Source organism: Bos indicus x Bos taurus, chromosome 3, assembly GCF_003369695.1.
Source record: "Bos indicus x Bos taurus breed Angus x Brahman F1 hybrid chromosome 3, Bos_hybrid_MaternalHap_v2.0, whole genome shotgun sequence".
Classification (NCBI taxonomy): Eukaryota; Metazoa; Chordata; class Mammalia; order Artiodactyla; family Bovidae; genus Bos; species Bos indicus x Bos taurus.
Window position 1 is genome coordinate 13,991,245 of NC_040078.1, and position 21,594 is coordinate 14,012,838.

A 21,594-nucleotide genomic window follows, 5' to 3' on the forward strand; every position below is an offset into this window, starting at 1 on the left:
CCCCAACCCTTTTCCGAGGCCCCCTGCGTCAGCCTACTCCCCCAAGGTACCCCCAGCTCCAGTAGATGCGGAGGGGCAGCCTCAGAAAGCCTCAGAGGTGTCTGCTGGGAATGGGGAGACTGGGAAGTTGATACATTATTTTTCCCAGCCTAAAGCCGCTGCATTTAGCGGGGAGGTGAGATGACTGAGCTTGGAAACGGTGGTAGCCCAGGTCACCCTAGCCAGGCCCCGGCCTCAGATCTCACTACGCATTGTGCGCGTACCTGAGGAAGTGTGCATGTCACTTGGGATAAATTAGGGGAAATACTCCCTAAACTCTAGAAAGAAATGGGGAGGGACTCCCAAGAAACCAAACGCAGGAGCTGGAGAAGGAAAAACAGAAGAGACAGAAAGGGATGGTGTCGCCCCCAAACAGCCGGAGAATGGAAACTCGGGAACGGAGACGCCGATTTCCAGGAGAGACCACAGGGTGGCGCTGGCAGCCCGCGCGCAAGGGGTGAGCTCCGCCGGAGTTGGGTGGGTGGGGGCGCGGTCTGCAACCCCCACTGGGCTGCGCCTGGCGACCCAGCGTCAGCCACTGACCCGGGCCAGCCAGCACTGGCCCTCGGGCAGGGTAGGGCCAAGCTGGGCTGGGCAGGCATCGATCGCCGCTCTGACAAGAGCATCGATTTCTGCGCGGAGAAATTAATAGATCTTCTCTTAGCTCCTCGGACTCGGGAGCCGCCCGCGGGCGGAGCTGGGGACACGTCGGTCCAGGGAGGCCATGCACCCGGAAAGCCCCTGGTCCCCAGCACCAGCTAGAGGACGGGTCCCAGCCCCTTCACCCCGCGGGCCTCATGCCTGGGAAAGGGGAAGGAAGAGGGGTCCTGGGGGAGGGACTCTAAAGGAACCCACGAAGGAAGCCCTCCGAGGGGAGAGTTTTCCCCACCAGGGCCCCACATATATCCCCACCAATTCCCCAAGACGACAGAGACAGAGACCGACCCACCGAGCAGCCCGAATTCAGGAAGGTGACGAGACAGAGACGGAGCCCACGGGGTGATTGCCCTTTCCACGATTTTGGTTGGAACCAAGGGACTTAACTGGGACAGAGCCTTGCGCCAAAAGCCTCCTAAGGAGGCTGCGAGGGCCTCGGAGAAGCGAAGGGCTTGGCTATTCCGGAGACGGGTCGTATAACCTCCAGGTTTCAAGCTTAGTTAGTTAGCCCGCAGGTGTCAAGGCAGAGGGTGGCAGAACTCAGAACCACCCGTTCCCCGGGGGTGGGGGCTGCTTCCTGCCGCTCGGGCTAGCCGTGCACCCCACCTGGGATAAGTCCTCAGGGGCGGGGGTGGAGGGACCCACCGCAGCTGCAGCGGGGTTGGAGGGAGCTCTGTTCCAGGGCTACCATCCCCCGGTATTTTGGCCTTATTTCCCCAACAGACCTGTCCACCCTTGAGTTGTCAGGCTAAATATTTTGGCTTGGCGGGAGAGGTGGAGAGAGCCGAGAGGTCCCAGTAAACCAATCCGTTGGGTCTGGGGCGGGGAAGCGCGAGCTGGGCGCGGCCCCTGCGTGCCGCCCTGGGAGATACCGTGGCAGCGCGGCCAGCTGGCGCTGGGGAGCCGAGCGTGCCCGGAGGGATACGGGGAGTCTCTCCCCAGAGAGTCCCGCGCGCCCCGGAACCCCCAACTGCTGTCCTCTGCCCCCGCCCTCGGGGTTGACCAGGCCTCTGGCGCTGTCTTTTGCTCAGCGCCCTGTGTGACTTTCTTCCCCTGGAAGCTTGAGTCTCCCCGTTGCCGTCTGCATCTCCGTCCTCGTCTCTCTGTCTCCGGGTGCACACTGAGTCTCTGGCTGCAGCGGCCTGTCACTGCCTGTGTCTCTGTGGCTCTCATTACTTCGTTTCTGTCTCCTGCCATCTCTATGCAGGATTCTTTGTGGTTCTGCTCTTTCCCTTCCCTTTCCCTCTGAAGCCTGCGTCTCTGTGTCCCTTAGGACTCGTCAGACCCTTCTACTCCCTGGAGCCATCTGGAGAGGAGCCAGGACTGGGCACAGACAGGACCAGAACAATGGCAGTGCCCAGTCTGTGGCCATGGGTAGCCTGCCTGCTTGCAATCCTCCTCTCCTTGGGATTTGGCCTGGACACGAGAGAGGGTGAGTCCCCAGCCCTGTCTCCTGGAGCCCCATCTCCCTCCTAGCAGACTGGGAGGCCAAACACTGAATTTCCACCCAGAACGCGTCCATTTCCCTACTGGGACATGAAGACTGGGGGTAGCTCTCAGAAGGACTTCCCACCAGGGAAAGCAGTCAGTTTCCCACATTAAGGGTGTTTTCCTCTCCGTTCCCTGGGGAATGAGAAGGACCTTGAAACAGAAGGATGGATAGATGCCCTCCGTTTCTGCTTATGAAACAGTGATCCTAGTAAAGCCCAAATGAGAACCAAGGTGGGGGGAGGGGTAGTCTTAGAGGTCATTTCTAGAACCGCTAAATGGGAAAGGGGCCCAGGATGAGAAGGAGCTGAGAACTAGGCACCATTAAGTAACTGAACCCACTGTGCAGACGGGAAACTGAAGCTCAGAGACCTGAAAGGGCAAGCTAGACTGTGTCCTGAACTCCTGCCTCTGGGTCCTGTCCTGTGTCCCCCACTTTGAGGGCCCATCCATCGGGCTAGGGGGCTGCTTTAAATTAGTCCCCAGGCTAAACACTGTGTAGTTTTGGGGGATGGGACCACGTAGACAAAGTGGCTCTCCTGGGGGTGCTGGGGACTTGGCAGGGAGAGGAAAAAATGCTGAGAGTGGAAGATTCAGAGGCGGAAGGGGTAAGAGATGTCCTTCTCCCCAAATCTCAGTCTCCCTTCCAGACTCCCTTCCAGACTCCCTTCCAGTCTCCCTTCCAGACTGAGGGAGCTCAGGAATCCAGTGCTCTGTGCCTCAGGGATCACGTGATGCCCTCAGACTGGGGCCTTCCAGGGCAGAGCAGAGTCTCCCCTTCCTGTAGAGACAGAAGGGTGACGTGAATGGGTTGGGGTACGGAGTCCCCAGAGGCACTGCCTGCAAGGCATAGCCCCACCGCCTGCACCCCTCCCCTCCTCCACTGCTGCACCAGGACAGGGCATAGCAGATGCCAGCCAGGAGCACAGTTGTCAGGACAGGAGCACGGCCCTGGGGTGTGGGGGAGGGAGGTGTTTGGTCAGGGGACCCAGATGTCTGGTTCCCAGTGCAGCTCTGCACAGGGCCATGTCTGGAGGGGAGGCAGGCAGGGGTTAACCTGTGAAGGTCGGTAGATTTGTTTTTCCAAATGACTCCCATCAGGGGAGCCCTAGAGAGGCCAGGGCATGATGGGAAGTGGCATGTGGGCTCCTGAAAGAACCCCCCATCTGCCTGCAGAGCCTGATTGGCCTTTGCCTAGAGGGACCAGAAGTGTTTTCTCTTTGTGTGTGTGCATGTGTGCCTGCAAGTGCTCAGACACACACAGTTGCTGGTAGAGCTAAGCACAGGGGCCATTAATGACGACAGGGAGAAGGTATGAAGTAAGCCCCAGCGAGCCAGCCTAGCCTGCCCACCCCCTTTAAAACATCAGGGGATGGGCCTGGGTATTTAAGATGCCTGCCGTGTTGCTTGAGGACTGGGTAGGAGTGGAGGGAGTGGACGCCGGAGACGTTAGCAGGACTCGACTAGCAAACCAAAAGATTCAGACCCGAATCTTCTAAGTGAGGACCATGGAAAGTATCCTTGGGAGAAGGGAGTGCAGGAGCCAGGTAAGCAACCTATTAGGGGAACCATTCTAGGTGACTTGGGGAAAGAAAGGAAAATGGGGCCAGGGTCCTGGGACCTGAAAAATCCAGACACACCCAGTTCCCTGAGGGAGGAATAGACTTGGGGTCCAGATGCCGTTGATTCAACTCACAACCCCCGAGTGCCCAGTGCTTCCTGCCCTGAACTGGGCACCATGGTGATTGACAAGGGCCCCAACCACAGGAGAGTCCCTCCTTAGAAATGGTGACAGAGAGAGAGAAAGCAATGTTGCAGCAATACCCCAGGTATTCTGGTGTGAGTGCTGGACTTAGTGCAGCAGAGCCTGAAGGGAACGTGATTAACTCAGGGTCAGAGGGTCAGGGAATGGGGGCTTGACCTGAGGCTTTCAGGACAAGAACTGAGGGGTTAACAGGCCAAGGAACTTTTCTAAGGTACTAGTGGGGCCCAGTTTATCGACGTCCTGGAATGTCAGGCTGAAGAATTTAAACTTGAACTTTTGGCAATGGGGAGCCATGGAATGTTCCTTCGAAAGTAAACAGATGCTGGGACCAAGGTTCTAGCTTCCTTAGGCCTGGGAGAGAAAGGGAGTGTATGAAGCTCAGACTATTGCTTCTCAGTCACAGAATTCATTCACTCATTCCTTCATCAAATATTTACTGAGCACCAATTTTGTGCCAAGCACTGTATCAGGCACCAAGGACACAGCAATGAATTACATGATGACCCCTGCCCTTCTAAAGCTTACAACAAACAAAAGAAGTAAATTGTATATTAGCCAGTGTTAAGCATTTGAAGGAAAACTAAGTAGGAAAGGGAGTAGGAGGTAATAGGGTGATCAGAGAAGTCCTCACTGAGAAAGTGACATCTGAGCAAAGACTTCAAAGAGGTGAAGAGCCATGGAGAGGGAAGAGTGTTCTAGCCAGAGGGAGCAGAAGGTGCAAAGACCCCAAGGCAGCAGCTTGGCAGGCTCGTTTGAGAAACCACAAGACAGCCGGTGTCTCTGAAGAAAAGAGAAAAAGGGGATAAAGTGGGAGAAGTGCAGAGGCCATGTAGGCTGTGGTAAGGACTTCAGCTTTTCATCAGTGAGATGGAGGCCGCTAGGGTGCTGTGAGCGGTAGAGGAGTGTGATCCAACTTGTGTGGTGTGTTTCCACTCTGGCTGTGGAGTGGAGGATAGGAGAGAGAGGGGGAGAGGGCGGAAGTGGGGAGACCATTTAGGAAGCTATTACTGTAAAGTCTGGAGAAGACGATGGTGAAAGCAGTGAATGCGATTCTGGGTATATTTTAAAGGTGGAGCTCACAGGGTGTGGGGGTTAGAGAAGGAAAGGAATGATGGAGGCTTTCGCTTTGGAGTCTGACTGCAAGAAGGAAGTTGCAGTCAACTGAGAAGGGGACGTGAGTTTGGGAGGGAAGGTCACTTTTGCCCAGGTGGGCTCCTCTGGTGGGGATCCTGTAAGCTGCGGATGAAGCCTCTGAGGCCGAGAGAGGAGGTTCCCCCCACACCCACAGCAGAGCCTGACTCTGCCTTAATGTTCCCTCCCAGTGTGGTTCCCTCCTCCCCAGCTGCCAGAGCAGGATGGGGTGCTTGGCCCAAGCTGTGCTGATGGCTACCTGCCGCTTGTACCCACAGTGTGCCCCAGCCTGGACATCCGCTCAGATGTGGCAGAGCTGTGGCGGCTGGAGAACTGCAGCGTGGTGGAGGGCCACCTGCAGATCCTGCTCATGTTCACAGCCACCGGCGAGGACTTCCGTGGCCTCAGCTTCCCACGCCTCACCCAGGTCACCGACTACCTGCTGCTCTTCCGGGTCTATGGCCTGGAGAGCTTGCGTGACCTCTTCCCCAACCTGGCAGTCATCCGCGGTGCCCGCCTCTTCCTGGGCTATGCGCTGGTCATCTTCGAGATGCCACACATGCGGGATGTGGGGCTGCCGGCACTGGGGGCCGTTCTGCGTGGGGCTGTGCGTGTGGAGAAGAACCAGGAGCTCTGCCATCTCTCCACCATTGACTGGGGTCTGCTGCAGCCTTCACCTGGTGCCAACCACATTGTGGGCAACAAGCTGGGCGAGGAGTGTGCCGATGTGTGCCCAGGCCTGCTGGGCACCACGGGTGAGCCCTGTGCCAGGACCACCTTCAGCGGGCACACCGACTACAGGTGCTGGACCTCCAGTCACTGCCAGAAAGGTGGGCACTGGCCCAGAAGAGGGCCAGGGAGCGCAGGGAGGGCAGAGGCAGACGGCACTGGGCACCCATAAGATGGTATGTGTCAGTACTTTGCTGACACTATTTATTTTAACTGTCATTCATCCTATGTCTTTATTCCCATTTTGCAGATGAGGAAACTGAGGTTCAAAAAAAGTTAAATAACTGACGTAGCATCAGGTAGTCAAGGGGTAGGCGCAAGACAGTGTCAGGTAGTCATGGAGACAGTAAAAGAAAAGTATAAGTTGAATATGGGGGAGAAGAGTAGCGTGAATGGATACGAGGCAGCTGCACAAGACGCAGAATGAGGCAGAGGTCAAGAGCAAAGCCGACTGTCCTGGGTTCGAATCTCAGCTTTACTACTTACTGGCGATGTTCGTTTCGCCTCTCTGTGCCTCGATTTCCTCATTTGTAAAATGATCGTAGCACTGTGATGAGGAGCAAACTGTTCTGTAAAACATCACAAGAGTGCCTGGACCATGGTAACTAGTTCTGTGTCTGGTGCAAACGGCCACAGTACAGGCTGGCAGTACTGCAGTGGGGAGGTTGGGAGCTGGGCGGAAGAAGAAAGGAGGAGGAGGCAGATGAAGAACAGGACAGGAGAGGACAAATATGTGATGTGGGACCTTTTTTAGGAGGTAAGGTGCCTGGAGGGGAAGCAGAAGGAAAGGGTGGAGAAAAGGAGGAGTGGAATAAGGCGGGATGGTTGGAGGAGGAGGTGAAGGTTGTGGAGGAGGGAAAGGAACCTTGAGAGGTTGGAAGCAGATCTGGGGTCCCCAAGCTGGGGTTCCTTCCATGCAGCCCCTGGAGGTCAGCTCTCTTCACCCCAGTGCCTCAGCATCAGGGCAGAAGAGTAACCAGATCCCTGCTATATCTGCTGTGCCCCCACCCCGAAGTCTCCCTGTTGGCTGTAAACACAGCTGCTTCATGTCCTCTCTCGTGTATAGTGTCAACATGCCCTGGCTGACCCCTGCCACACGCATCGCTCCCATGGACACATCCAGCTGCCACTGTGCAAAGGAGCCAGGCTCCTGGCACCCAGCCCCACATCTGCTTGGGGCTACCTTCCACCCAGGGCAGAGACTGAAGAGGGAGGAGGGATGGGCAGAGGCCTGGATCGAATGACCAGGGGTGGCCCCTTCTCCCACACACTCCCAGGTCCACCTGGCCCTAGTCCTCACTCCTCAAGAGAAGCTGGCTGGTTCACCTTGGCCCCATGCCCAGCGATGATCTGGGCACCAGGCCTAGACAGGACAGCAGGCTGGGGAGCAGGAGCCCTGATGGACAAGGTCACTGCTTGGTCCTGAGTTCCAATACCCCTGACTAGGCACTGTGGGAGGTGGGGAGTCACAGAGAGGGGCCGTGGTCCGTATCTTCAAGAGCCCCCATCTGGGGAAGAGTTGGCAACCAGTGTCATCTGAATTGGACGGATATGGGTGCAGACCAAGAGTATTAGCCCTCAGGGAGAGGGCGGGGCAGGACCAAGGAGGTGCAGGTAAGGTCTAACGCAGCACTCTGCCCACAGTGTGCCCCTGTCCTCGGGGGCTGGCCTGCACAGTCAGGGGCGAGTGCTGCCACGCCGAGTGCCTGGGAGGCTGCAGCCGGCCGGAAGACCCCCGTGCCTGCGTCGCCTGCCGCCACCTCTACTTCCAGGGTGCCTGCCACCGGGCCTGCCCGCCAGGCACCTACCAGCATGAGTCCTGGCGCTGTGTCACAGCGGAGCGCTGTGCCAGCCTGCGCTCTGTGCCTGGCCGTGCCTCCACTTTCGGCATCCACCAGGGTAGTTGTCTGGCCCAGTGCCCTCCAGGCTTCACCCGTAATGACAGCAGGTGAGTGTCGGGTGGGTGGGGGGCACCCTTGGAGCAGTGAGGAGGCCCACACTGGTCCAGGACTCATGCCACATCCTCTGCTTGCCCCTACTAGCATATTCTGCCACAAATGCGAGGGGCTGTGCCCCAAAGAGTGCAAAGTGGGCACCAAGACCATCGACTCTGTCCAGGCAGCACAGGATCTGGTGGGCTGCACCCACGTGGAAGGGAGCCTCATCCTCAACCTCCGTCAAGGCTGTTAGTGCCTTCCAGAGCCACACCCTTCCTCCTGGCCACACCCCTTACAATGACCCAGCTAAAGCACCACTTTCCATCATCCTGGGTCCCTGCCCTGAGGGCCCCCTTCCCTGGGCCCCCAGCCAGCTCCCCCACAATGGACCCATCACTTTCCTTGCCCCGGCTCCAGTCCTGTCTTCCCCATCCCCAGATAACCTGGAGCTGGAGCTGCAGCGAAGCCTAGGACTGGTAGAGACCATCACTGGCTTCCTCAAAATCAAGCACTCCTTTGCCCTCGTGTCCCTAGGCTTTTTCAAGAACCTCAAACTCATCCGGGGGGACACCATGGTGGATGGGTAAGGGATCAGAAATAGTTTCCTCTATCATATCTCCTCCCCAACATTCCCCAAACTGTAGTCAAGTGTGCGGGAACCAGCTCTGCTACTTACTAACTATGTGCCTCTGGGTAGGTTAACTTCTCTGGTCCTCAACTTTCTCATCTGTAAAATGGGGTTAACATAACACTACTTATTTCTTAGGGCTGTTGAGAATATTACTGAAGCTGTTATGTATAAAGCACTTAAAACAGAGCCTGAAACAAAATACACACAATTACATAAAACTGTATTTACATATCACCCTATACGGATTGCCTATAATTGTTGTCATCTGATCCTCTTAGCTGCAGAGCAAACTCCCTGGGTTTGAAACCCGTTCCTACCTCTACCAGTCGAAGCTTACCCTTAATGTAGCCAGGATTTTTCAAAATAATGTTTTAAATTATCATCCAGCCAAGTGGTTTCTCGCGTACCCCCCAGGGTGTCCCCACTCCAGCTGGAAAGGCACAGCCCCAGGCTGAGTCTCACTCCGCCCTGTGTCCCCAAAGCCAGGACAGAGCCTGGCAGAGAGCAGGTGCTCAATTAACGTGAGATGCAGGAAGGAGGAAGGTGGAAAAACTGTTGGCCCCATTTCACTGATGAGAAAAACACAGAACGTGGGTGCCTTGCTGGACGTCACACTCCTGGTCAGTGGCACAGAGTGGGTGTGTACTAATGCCCCACGTGTACCGGTGTGGGTGGGCTGCTGTGTGCCCCTCCTCCCCTGTGTGCCCCTCCTCCCCTGTGCCCCCAGTGCAGACCCTTCAGGAAGAGCCCATAAGACACACCCTTCCTCATCCTTTGCCCCCACCTGCCATGCAGAGCAAGGTCCCCTGGCCTCCCCCAGGAACTACACCTTGTACGTGCTGGATAACCAGAACCTACAGCAGCTGGGTTCCTGGGTGGCTGCAGGGCTCACCATTCCTGTGGGCAAGATATACTTCGCCTTCAACCCACGCCTCTGCTTGGAGCACATCTACCGCTTGGAGGAGGTGACTGGCACTAAGGGACGGCAAAACAAGGCTGAGATCAACCCCCGCACCAACGGAGACCGCGCTGCCTGTAAGGCCCGACACCCCAAGCCCTGGCACCTCGGCAGTGAGAGAGGGGACCCCAAGGAACACCCAGACACACACACACACACACACACACTAGAACACACCAGACACGCTCTCAAGTGGAGGGGAGGCTTGAAGGGAACGATGGGATAAGTTCTCTTCAGAGGCTACGTTAAGGGGCAGGATGCTGCGGGGTCAGGGTGGGGGCTTGGGAGTAGGAGGCTCAAGCAGGTGTTCTCAACGTGGTCAAAAGCAGGTGTTCGCCTTTTACCCCACCCAGGCCAGACTCGCACTCTGCGCTTTGTGTCCAACGTGACGGAGGCCAATCGCATCTTGCTGCGATGGGAGCGCTATGAACCGCTTGAGGCTCGCGACCTACTCAGCTTCATTGTGTACTACAAGGAGTCGTGAGTGGCGGGGGCGGGGCCAGAGAGGGGCGGGGCCAGAGAGGGGGCGGGGGGGGGTCAGTGGGTGGGGCGGGGGGTCAGTGGGCGGGGCGGGGGGGGTCAGTGGGCGGGGCGGGGCGGGGGGGTCAGTGGGCGGGGCGGGGCGGGGCGGGGCGGGGCGGGGCGGGGCGGGGCCAGAGCGGGGTTGCGGGTCAGAGCCTGACCAGGCAAATTTGTTGACCGCACGTAGGTGAGGGCAGAACCCTGCGGGGCTGTAGAAAGCCAGAAAGCCAAGAACCCCGAGTCTCACTCCCTTGTAGGGCTCACGTCTGGCTCTCCTCTCACTTTCTTCATCCCTCCATGCCTCAGTTTTATCTCACCCAGTGATGAAGAGCGGGCAGTCAGGATTTCTGAAAGCCCAGGAGAGGCGCCCTGCTGGGAAGACTTGGATAATTAAAGCTCAATTCACTATGCTAATGTTTTGTACTGACCACATGCTCCTGCCCCAGCAGCGGTTTGGGAAGTACCCACTAATTTGGCCAGTTTTATCCACATCTTTGCCAGCATTTCATTAAAGCCTGAGGAAGGGCGGTAGCAGGGACAACCAAGAACCAACTGCTCTTTTCTTTGGAGAGAATGTACCGACCATAGCAGGATGGATAGTGGTTAGACCACAGGAAGGACTTCTCCAAAAGCATGGCTAGAATCAAAAATAGAAATCTTTAGAAGAGAGACATGGAGTGAAGAGTACTGTCACTCTTTACGGTAGATGGAAGATGGGAGCTACCTGGATCGGAATAATTTCCTGTGAATTAAAATGGAGAGATTTTAGTTGCTTGCTAGCACAGGGCCTAAGGGAACCCAGGTGGCACAATGGTAAAGAATCTGCCTGCCACACAGGAGACACAGGTTTGAACCCTGGGTCGGGAAGATCCCCCAGAATAGGAAACAGCAACCCACTCCAGTATTCTTGCCTGGAAAAGTCCATGGACAGAGGAGCCTAGTGGGCTACAGTCCACAGTCCATGGGGCCACAGAGAGTCAGAACATAACTGAGCAACTTAGTACACACACACGCACAGAGTGGGGGAGAAAAATCTACTCACAGGGCCAATCTACTCCTAGGCCTCAGTAGAAGATGAAGGACTTTAGCATGACGAACTGGACAGTTTGTTAAAAGGAGATTCCTGAGCCCCACCCCCATAGATTCTGATTCCATTAGTCTTGGGCAGGCCCTGGACTGCCCTGTAAATCTGCATTTCTAAAAAGCTCCCAGGTAATGCTGAATCTTCTGGTCCACATATTGAGGAGTGCTAACATGGACCGCAATGTAAACCCACCCCCCAAGCTCTGGCTTGTGCAGCTCACATTCTGCATGACTATACATGGCTGCCTTGGACTCAAAGGGCAGACAGTCTTAGAGGTTTTTCAGGAAACTCCCCTGGCATCTGCCTTGCAGTGTGGCTAAGGCTGTGCTCCCTTAGATATATATACTGTGGGGTGTGTGCGTGTGTGTGTATGTGTGTGCTAGTCGTTCAGTCATGTCTGACTCTTTGCAACCCCATGGACTACAGCCTGCCAGGTTTCTCTGTCCATGGAGATCTCCAAGCAAGAATACTAGAGAGGGTAGCCATTCCTTTCTCCAGGGGATCTTCCCAACCCGGGATGGAACCTAGGTCTCCCACACTGCAGGAGGATTCTTACTGTCTGAGCCACCAGGGAAGCCCTATATACTGTGGATCATGGCTCAGTTTAAGCTCTGAGCAGATCCACTCAGTGAGTGAGTCATGCCAACAGGGCACCTGCCCCAAAGGGCAGACCCACATCTGCTTCTGAATGCCCTTGCACACCCCGGGAGAAGAAGGACAGTGGCAGGCTTGGAGTGGCTCAGAGAAGAGGGGGCAGAGCTAAATGAGCCGCCCCTCAACTCCAGGGATGGCTTGTTCAGCCCATTCCAGAATGCCACAGAGTACATAGGTCCAGATGCCTGTGGGGCCCAGAGCTGGAACCTACTGGATGTGGAGCTGCCCCTTAGCCGCACCCAGGAGCCGGGGGTGACCCTAGCCCCGCTCAAGCCCTGGACACAGTATGCCGTGTTTGTACGGGCCATCACACTGACCACAGCGGAGGACAGCCCCCACCAAGGAGCCCAAAGCCCCATCGTCTACCTCCGAACCTTACCTGCAGGTAGGCTGAAGCCTTTGGAGGGGGTGGGAGCTAGATGCCTGGACCCTACTGAGAATGGAAGAACACCAGAAATAGAGAAGCTGGGTCACTGAACACCTGGCCTACAGAGGCTGGGAGGCCGGACCTCAGAAAGAAGGGCCCATTACCAGACAGTATTTAAAAGGGGGATCTGCAGTCCCTCAGGTGTACCCTCCTCCCACCCTCAGCGCCCACAGTGCCCCAGGATGTCATCTCCACGTCCAATTCCTCCTCCCACCTGCTGGTGCGCTGGAAGCCACCGACCCAGCGCAACGGAAACATCACCTACTACCTGGTGCTGTGGCAACGTCTGGCAGAGGACAGCGACCTCTACCTCAATGACTACTGCCACCGCGGTGCGCAGGGAGGAGGCGCGGGCCGGAGGGGTTGGGGTCTCGGGCTGCGGGCGCGGCCAGGCTAACTACTTCCTTGCCCGCCGCCCCTCCAGGCTTGCGGCTGCCCACCAGCAACAACGACCCCCGCTTCGACGGAGAAGACGGGGAACTCGAGGCCGACAGGGAGCCTGGCTGCTGCCCTTGCCAGCACCCACCTCCTGGGCAGGTCCTACCACCGCTGGAGGCACAGGAGGCGTCGTTCCAGAAGAAGTTTGAAAACTTTCTACACAACGCCATCACCATTCCCAAGTGCGTCTCGGCGCGAGAAAGCCAGGCGGGAGTGCAGGGAGCTGATGGGCGGGGTTTGTGAGGGGAGGGGGGGGTGGGGAGGGGTTGTGGGCGGGGCCTGAGATTGTGGGTGGGTTAGGAGGCGGTGCGCCCCTGCAGAGAGCACTGGGGCGCGTTCCAGATGAGCCTGGCAGGGTCGTCTCTGGTCTTCCCAGATCCCCTTGGAAGGTGACATCCATCAATAAGAGCCCTCAAAGGTGAGCGGGGACGGAGCAGGGGCCGAGAAGAGCGGTTCCCGAGGCGGGGCCATGGCTCTGACTTGCGCCCTCTCTAGGGACTCAGGGAGGAGCCGACGGGCAGCCGAGGCCCTCAGGCTTGGGGGAAACAGCTCGGATTTCAAGATCCAAGAGGACAAAGTGCCCCGGGAGCGAGCGGTGCTGAGTGGCCTGCGCCACTTCACAGAGTACCGGATCGACATCCATGCCTGCAACCACGCGGCGCACACCGTGGGCTGCAGCGCGGCCACCTTCGTCTTTGCGCGCACCATGCCCCACAGTAGGTGACCCTCCCCCAGCTCTACCCTGCCCACACACCGACCCCAAGGACCCTATCTAATTAGTGCTCTAACTAGCCAGTTTGACAACCTCCCACCTCCCTGCCCCCTCCAACCTCAGGGCCTCTCCTTGCTCACTCCTGCCAGTCCCCATAATCCCAGAGTTTCCTTGAACCTCCCAGTTTAGCCCCCTTGCGTTTGAACATGAAGGTGAGAAGAATAATTGTAGTCGAGTTGCCTGATGGCCTCTCCTGCAGGAGAGGCTGATGGTATCCCAGGAAAAGTGGCCTGGGAGGCAGCCAGCAAGAGCAGTGTTCTCCTGCGCTGGCTTGAGCCACCGGACCCCAACGGACTCATTCTGAAGTACGAAATCAAGTACCGCCGCCTGGGAGAGGTAGGCACCCCTGGAGACACCTAACCTAGCCCCGGCCTGCCCCTCCATCCTCTTCCCAGCCAGCTATTCTGTGCTGCCCTCAGGAGGCCACAGTGCTGTGTGTGTCCCGCCTGCGATATGCCAAATTTGGGGGTGTCCACCTGGCCCTGCTGCCTCCTGGAAACTACTCTGCCAGAGTTCGGGCAACCTCACTGGCTGGCAACGGCTCCTGGACAGACAGTGTCGCTTTCTACATCCCTGGCCCGGGTATGCAGGCCTCTGACTCAGACCTGTATTCCCAAACAGCCCCACCTGGGCCCCCACCCACATCTCCCATTGTGGAAACCGCAGGCCCCTCCACCTTCCACCCCATCCGCCCCACATCCTCATCTCCCACTGTGTCCTTGACCCCCTGACTTCGCCATCTTTTTACAATTATTATTGTTTTTTCTTTTTTTCTGACTTCTCCATCTTTGACCCTCTGCTGTCTTCTGGCCACCAGAGGAGGAAGACTCTGGGGGGCTGCACGTCCTTCTCACCGTCACCCCTGCGGGGCTCATGCTGCTCATCATTCTTGCTGTCCTTGGTTTCTTCTACAGCAAGAAGAGGTGATGACGAGTCCCACTGATTCCTAACACCCTTCTTCTCTGAGCCCTCATCATAACATCAGTGCAATCAGATGGTAATAGATGAGACAGCAAAAAGGACTTCCTTAGAAACAGTAACTCTTCCCCTGGGGCACTGACTTACCTGGAGAAAAGAGACATGCTTTTTAGTTAGGGTGACCAACTTGTCCATGTTTGCCAGGGACTTTCCTGATTTTAGTAGTAACAGTCCTATATTCTGGGAAACCCCTCAGTCTGGGCATCCTGGGACTGTTGGTCACCACACTCTCAGACGGGCAGCTGAGGCCCTCCTGAGAGCTAATGAAACTGGTCCGATCATAGCAGAGAAAGAAGCAGGAAATCTCAGGATGTGTCCTGGGCTTCTTGATGTCAGATCCCTCTAGAGCTGAATATGACAGGGAACTGAGGACAGGACTTTGATTAGCTGGTTCTGAGGACTAGCTGAGGAAACCAGAGCCTCGCTACTTTTGTCCTCCCTATTCCCAGCCTGTCAGACCCCAGATCCCAGGACTAGGACCAAGACTAGCTTGGGAAGTCCTTGGGGTTCCCTAGGGGTCACCCTGACCAGAGCTAAGATAGGATCAGTAACTTCCTTCCTCCTTGGAATACCCTTCTTCCTTGTCCTCTGACATGGCTCCTTCCTTCCCGAGGACCCTTCCAGGCTGACCCCCCCTCACCTCCCATTGCAGAAACAGCACCCTGTATGCCTCTGTGAATCCGGAATACTTCAGCGCCTCTCACAGTAGGTCTGGGGGTGGCTGGACAGGTGGTGTGGGGAAGGGAGACTGGAGGGGAGAAGAGACAGACTTCCAGGCCATCTTGGAGAAGGCAGCCTTGGGACCTGAGCCCTTCAAGAAGGAAGAGGGTGGGTGGAGGTGTGGCAGAGAGCAGTGTCCTTGCCTGTGACCCCCCACTTCCTCTCAGTGTACATCCCCGATGAGTGGGAGGTGCCTCGGGAGCAGATCTCCATAATCCGAGAACTGGGCCAGGGCTCTTTCGGGATGGTATACGAGGGGCTGGCACAAGGACTGGAGGTTGGAGAGGAGCCCACGCCGGTGGCCCTGAAGACCGTGAATGAGCTGGCCAGCCCACGAGAACGCATTGAGTTCCTCAAGGAAGCCTCTGTCATGAAGGCATTCAAGTGTCACCATGTGGTAAGGAAGGGTCAAGTCCAATATCAAGGTCAGAATTAGGATGAAGGTCATGTGGTTAGAGGGGAAAGATCAGAGATAACGTCAAGGCACCATCAAGTCCAGGACTGGGACTGTGGTTAGGATCCTAACTGGATTAAAAGTCATGGTAGGGCTATAACAGGATCATGGCTAGGGCTGAGATCAGTCATGGTTGAAGGTCAAATCTGAGTGTTCAGAGCATTATTAGGAGGGTGATTGGAATCAAGGTCAGAATTGAGCCAATCATGAAGACTGAGATGATAGATACAATTAAGGTCATGGATTACGGAGACTTCCCTAGTGGTCCGGTGGCTGAGATTCCATGCTCTCAATGCAGGGGGCCTAGGTTCGATCCCTAGTCAGGTAACTAGATCCCAGATGCCACAACTAAAGATCCTGTGTGCCATCAACTTAAAAAAAAAAAAATCCCATGTGCCACAACTAAGACCCAGCGGCAACCAAATAAATATATTTTATTTTTAAAAGGTCATGGGTTGGGGTCAAGGTCATTGTTAGGTCAAGATGAGGGTTATGGTCATGGCTAGGGTTAGGAGGGTTGTTGTCTGAGTCAGGTTGTGGTCACAGCAGAACAAGGTTTTGGCCAAGTGGGTCAAAGGGAGCTGAGTAGACCCGCAACGAGGCTCTCTTTCCATGCCAGGTACGTCTCCTGGGCGTGGTGTCTCAGGGCCAGCCAACTCTGGTCATCATGGAGTTAATGACCCGAGGGGATCTCAAGAGCCATCTTCGATCTCTGCGGCCTGAGGCAGAGGTGGGGACCAGGAAGCTTCTGGGTGGAGGAGCTGGGGAATTAGAAAGGACTTGGGCAGTTGAAGGCATAATCCTTATGCAGGAGTCCAGCCTCAAGTTCCTGCTTCAACAGCCCGTCTCTTGGTTCTAGAACAATCCTGGGCTCCCACGGCCAGCACTGGGAGATATGATCCAGATGGCTGGTGAGATTGCAGATGGCATGGCCTACCTTGCTGCCAACAAGTTTGTGCATCGAGACCTAGCGGCCCGGAACTGCATGGTGTCCCAGGACTTCACTGTCAAGATTGGGGGTACAGAGGGGACCAGGCAGGTGGGGCAGCCTGGGTAGAGAGACTCCCCCAGCAAGGCAGGAGAAGACCCAGGCCTGTCCCTGATCGCCCCCTGACCTGGATCTCCGTCTCCCCATCTGAGGACAGCAGAATTTGGATGGGATGATCTCTGAGGTCCTTGGAGCCCTTACAGTCCAGGATTCCTGGAGACTGTGGAGGTGGAGGGGGTTGGGAGAGGTACTCCTGGGGCAGGAGCTGGTGACTGGCTCTGCTGCCCCACACCCTGTCCACCCTCCCTTTCCAGACTTCGGAATGACTCGAGACGTGTATGAGACAGACTACTACCGCAAGGGCGGGAAGGGGCTGCTGCCCGTGCGCTGGATGGCCCCTGAGTCCCTCAAAGACGGGATCTTCACCACCCACTCTGACGTCTGGTGGGGCCTGGCTGGAGCGGGGGCTCAGGGGTGTGGAGGCAGGGTCTGGCATGCACTCCCTAGGGCGTGCTGAGCTGCATGAAGCATGCGGGGCTCAGGCCCTCCTCCCTGTCCTCCCAGGTCCTTCGGCGTGGTGCTCTGGGAGATCGTGACCCTGGCTGAACAACCCTACCAGGGCCTATCCAATGAGCAGGTGCTCAAGTTCGTCGTGGACGGTGGAGTCCTGGAAGAGCTGGAGAGCTGTCCGGTTCAGCTGTGAGTCACCCCAGCCTGGCCCTGCCTCAGCCCTGCCCTCTGCCAACATCTGCCCCACCCCTGGGAGTCTCTGAGGCTTCTACTTACACTGATCCCCAGCTCTGAGCCCTCCAACTTGAAATCCCCACTGCAACCCCCATTTACTCCCCTGTGACCCAAGCTCAGTTGGTGAAGAATCCGTCTGCAGTGCAGGAGACCTAGGTTACATCCCTGGATTGGGAAGATCCCCTGAAGGAGGGCATGGCAACCCACTCCAGTATTCTTGCCTGGAGAATCCCATGGACAGAGGACCCTGGTAGGCTACAGTTCATAGGGTCACAAAGAGTCGGACATGACTGAACAACCAAGCACAGCACAGACCTGAGCAGACATACTCCCCCCATGACCCCCTCCATGACCCCCTCCATCACACTCATTGACCCTCTCAGTGCAGGAGGCAGGAGGCGTGCACCTCTCTGACACTGCCCCCTACCTCCACCAGGCAGGAGCTGATGCAGCGCTGCTGGCAGCAGAACCCGCGCCTGCGCCCCACCTTTACCCACATCCTGGACAGCATACAGGAGGAGCTGAGGCCCTCCTTCCGCCTCCTCTCCTTCTATCACAGCCCAGAATGCCGGGGAGCCCGGGCCTCCCTGCTGCCCACAGATGCAGAGCCTGACTCCCCCCGAACCCCAAAAGAGGCCTCCTCAGACTTCAGCCCCCAGAATGGGGGTCCAGGACATTGAGGGGCACCCCATTCCCTGGCTGATTGGCCTCCCACAGACAGAGAGGAAGGGACCTCCCACGGACAGAGAGGAAGGGACCTGAGCTTTGCAGCCATGAGAGGCTGAGACGTTCACACCCCAGCCCCATGCTGAGACAGCCGAAGGAGACAGAGCAGAGCGGGACAGGCTGGGGGGTGACAGGGAGACCACAGCTGAGTCGTGGCAGGAAAGATTTTCTCAGGAATCTGAGTTCTCCATGAGAAAGTAAACAAGGCCACAGCAGGAGTGGAGATTAGACGGTGGACAAGACGCTCTGAGTGAGAGAGCCTACTCAGGCTAGAAAGAGAGGCCGATCTGCTCTGAAGGCAGGGTCTGGGGACCCCACCGGCGGTTTTGGAGCTCCTGTGGACATCCGGGGCCATCAACACGCTAGAAACCACATGAGCCACCAGACTTGGGCCTGGAAGCCTCTCTGCCCGAGTTTGGGATGCTGGGGCTGAGCGTCCAGATGGCTGCTCTTGGTACCGCTGTGTCTCACCGCCTCCCCTGCCCCACGCCATAGCGCGTGTGGGGAGAACGCAGGGACCTTGCTGAGTGGCTCCCCAGCCTGGCCTCGGGGCCTGCCTCTCCCCTTCCTCTCCTTTGCCTCACCCAGGGACCCCAAGCTTGGTGCTCCCCCTTCCTCTTCTCCAGGGCCTTCCCTCGGTGCAGATGCACCCCTTCTCCCAGGCCCTTCCCCTCCACCCCCCTCCTGCCCTGGGATTATTAAGGCCTTAAGAGCCTTGCTTCCTCCCTGCCCTGACTCCTGCCCCCCACCCCCGCCTCTCGTGGGAAGACTGGAGAAGGCATAATAAAGGCCGAGGTCTGTCTGTACCCTGGTCCCGGGCAGCCCATTATCTCTCCATCTATATGGTCTTAACACTGGATGAACTTCCTCCCTCCCTCCTTGGGGACTTGAGGTGGTGACCCTGAGGCAGTGATACAGGATAAATACACTGCTGTCAAACACCACCTCCATGAGGACCTGAGCAGCCAGGGTTGCCATGGCAGTGAAGCAGGACAATCCTGCTATTATCTGCGGCTCAGGCGGCCAGAAGTGGTTGAGCCCGGCAGGGGAACCTTTGTATCCGGCCTCCCAGCCTCACCAACCCGTCCCCCACACCTCATCTTTAGGTCATCTCTCGCTGTTTCCACTGGATAGACATTTCCTGGGGTCTCCCAGGACAGATGTGAGGCAGGCAGAACGTGGGATGGGGGAGGAGGGGTCTTGATGACATTACCAGTCCTGGCTGGATGCCCCCCTGCCAGGGCAGGGAACACGTCAGAGCAGAGTCTATGTGTCTGGCGCCCTACTGTTATGCCATCCTATGAGCAGAGACGCCCTGGAGGCATGTTAAAGGAACACTTGGGAGTTGGTTTCCAGGCTCTTATGCCAGTGCCATCAGGGCATCTGAAGGGGAGGAGTTGCAGATGAATGACTTAAAACCTTGCTGAAGGGAGTGGTAGCAAAAGGGACTGGGCCTGACTCAAGGCTTTTTAGAATCCTGTACCAGTGTTTCCTGCATCCGGATCCCTGGGGCCAGAGCTCCCATGCTACACACACAGCAGGTCTAGGGAGATTTATACTTCTAAGCGCTTGCTCACTCCAGCAGCTGTCCTGCAAACCACAGCTCCTTAAGGCATGACTGGAGTGGGTATGAGTTTGTGCAAGGCGTCTCTGTATAACAACCGCAACTCACGTGCACCATCCTGACATGGGCAGCAAGGACCTCGCATCCCACCGCACCCATGGGCCTGTCATTGGTGACTAAGGCAACAGTGACCCCTAATGGTTGCTGGCAGAATCACAGCTTAGGAAGAAAAGAGAGGGGAAGGTTGTTCTCTCCTCCCCTGAGATGCTGGTCTCAGAGAGGCCACTATCGAGTGCAAGGGAGGAGAGACTCCACACAAGAATCCTGGATCCGAGACCTGCACACTCACACAGATCACACCGGTTACCCTGCACTTGCACAGGCCCAGAGAGGGCAGCACTGGCGTCCAGCTGTCTCCCCACTACCCGCGTCCCCTCACCTCCACAGGATGGAGCACGGCCTGCTCAGGAAGTGCTGGCCATCTGAATGGGGAGGGGTTTAAAGAAGGGATTGGGAGCTGAAGAAAGAGGGCTTCAGAAAAAAAGTGTCTGTGCTTTACCTCCAGAGATGAGTAGCTGGTGACTGACCCAAAAGAATGTTTGGGAGAAGGATGTAGGGGATACTGGAAGACAAACTCTACTGCCATCTGTACCCTAGGAAAGAAACGGATGTATACTGTAAAACTAGACTCCAATAAAATTAAAAAAAACAACTGGATGTAATAAGGTAGCAAGAAAGATGGCAGTTAGATTTCAAAAGGGACTTCCCAACTATACAGAGAAGCTTTGCGGGGGGAGGAAGTGTCTCCTCTCTCAGAGACAGCTAGAGAGAGACAATAGGCTGACTTGGCGAGGGAGAGCAAAGACGCATGCTGCAGAAGCAGAAGGATGAATGCAGCGACTAAAAGTGTCCAGAGACACCCTTGATTTTCTCCTCTCCCCCAGACTCAGACAGAACTTCAGTAAAAATCACCTGCCACCGGCTGAGAAGGGAAGAGAATGGGGTGGAGACAGATTAGCATAAAAGAATGAAATGTTTGGGACCTCCCTGGTGGTCTAGGGGTTAAGAATCTGCCTTGCAATGCAGGGGGTGCGGGTTCAGTCCCTGGTCCAGGAACGGAGATCCCACACGCCGTGGAGTAACTAAGCCCAAGTGCTGCAACAGGAGAGCCTGCGCTCTGCAGTGACAGATCCAGCATGCCGCAACTAAGACCTAACACAGGCAAATAAAGTGAAGGTGAAGTCGTTCCATCGAGGCCGACTCTTTGCGACCCCATGGACTGTAGCCTACCAGGCTCCTCCGTCCATGGGGTTTTCCAGGCAAGAGGACTGGGGTGGGCTGCCATTTCCTTCTCCAGGGGATCTTCCCAAACCCGGGTCTCCTGCATTGCCGACAGACGCCTTACCATCTGAGCCACCAGGGAAGCCCTCAAATAAATAAATAAATATCTGGAAAAGAACCCCATGTTCACCACCTACCCCTTTGGAACTGTCCTTATGTCCTCGTGACAAATCCCTCACTTGAGCAAAGGGATGCTGGAGGCTCTGGGTCTCGTGTTCCACCTGCTCCAAGATCAGGATTGACTGATGCATCTTCATGGGGTAGGAGATAGGCGCCTTCTACAGTGAGGGACCCAGAGGCCTGGGCTAGGAGGTCTGAGATCAAGTGGTCAAGGGTCAGGAGGGCCGTGCCACTGGATCAGACCTAGGTGGGGGCAGGACAAGTTGGGTTACAGTTCCTCTTCCTCTAGGCTCTGGGCATAGAGCAGTAGACTGCAGCCAGGGTGGCTGCTGGGCATCATCACAGAGGGGGAAGAGCAGGGTTCGAGGACAGGAGGGCCAGCATCCTGCTCCTGCTCCCAGGCCAGCCCCAAGCCCCATGCTCCCTCCAAGTCCTGGGAACTTGGATAGCAGGGCACTGGGTCTTAGCTTCCCAGCCAGGGGGCAAATCTGGAGTAGAAACTTGAAGCTTCCGCTCGGCCTAGTGTCAGCAATGGTGTGGAAGCCCCTCCCCCGGTCCAGCGGTTGTCTGTCTTCCTCTCCAACCTTCAGTTGTGACAAAGGACAGGGGAGATGTTAGTCACAGCCATTGCCCCACAGCAAGAGGCTTCCAGCCAGAGGCTTCAATGCACAACCCCTCGGGCCATCAGCACCCACCCCCAGGGCCGAAAGGGGAGTTTGGGGGGGTC

The 21,594-nt window shown here is 56.7% G+C and overlaps 1 protein-coding gene across 1 annotated transcript; it reads left to right on the forward strand.

Moving 5' to 3' along the window:
• The first annotated feature begins 1,589 nt into the window (after window positions 1-1,589).
• Window positions 1,590-18,653, forward strand: INSRR (insulin receptor related receptor). The gene is made up of 22 exons (XM_027529810.1): window positions 1,590-2,128; window positions 5,359-5,910; window positions 7,454-7,757; window positions 7,852-7,994; window positions 8,185-8,329; window positions 9,198-9,412; window positions 9,689-9,815; window positions 11,742-11,980; window positions 12,187-12,354; window positions 12,447-12,642; window positions 12,837-12,878; window positions 12,956-13,176; window positions 13,432-13,568; window positions 13,652-13,814; window positions 14,050-14,155; window positions 14,863-14,915; window positions 15,098-15,327; window positions 16,004-16,114; window positions 16,244-16,403; window positions 16,687-16,816; window positions 16,937-17,071; window positions 17,553-18,653. The coding sequence occupies exons 1-22, from the start codon at window positions 2,044-2,046 to the stop codon at window positions 17,794-17,796; spliced, it is 3,906 nt and encodes a 1,301-aa protein (XP_027385611.1). The 5' UTR covers window positions 1,590-2,043; the 3' UTR covers window positions 17,797-18,653.
• The last annotated feature ends 2,941 nt before the right edge of the window (window positions 18,654-21,594 follow it).

Bases quoted from the DNA above. Each gene is read 5' to 3' on its own strand.
- INSRR (XM_027529810.1), top strand. From the start codon at position 2,044: ATGGCAGTGCCCAGTCTGTGGCCATGGGTAGCCTGCCTGCTTGCAATC. The intron at 14,916-15,097 runs GTAGGTCTGGGG...ACTTCCTCTCAG, and splicing joins ATACTTCAGCGCCTCTCACA to TGTACATCCCCGATGAGTGG. The intron at 16,115-16,243 runs GTGGGGACCAGG...TCTTGGTTCTAG, and splicing joins CTCTGCGGCCTGAGGCAGAG to AACAATCCTGGGCTCCCACG.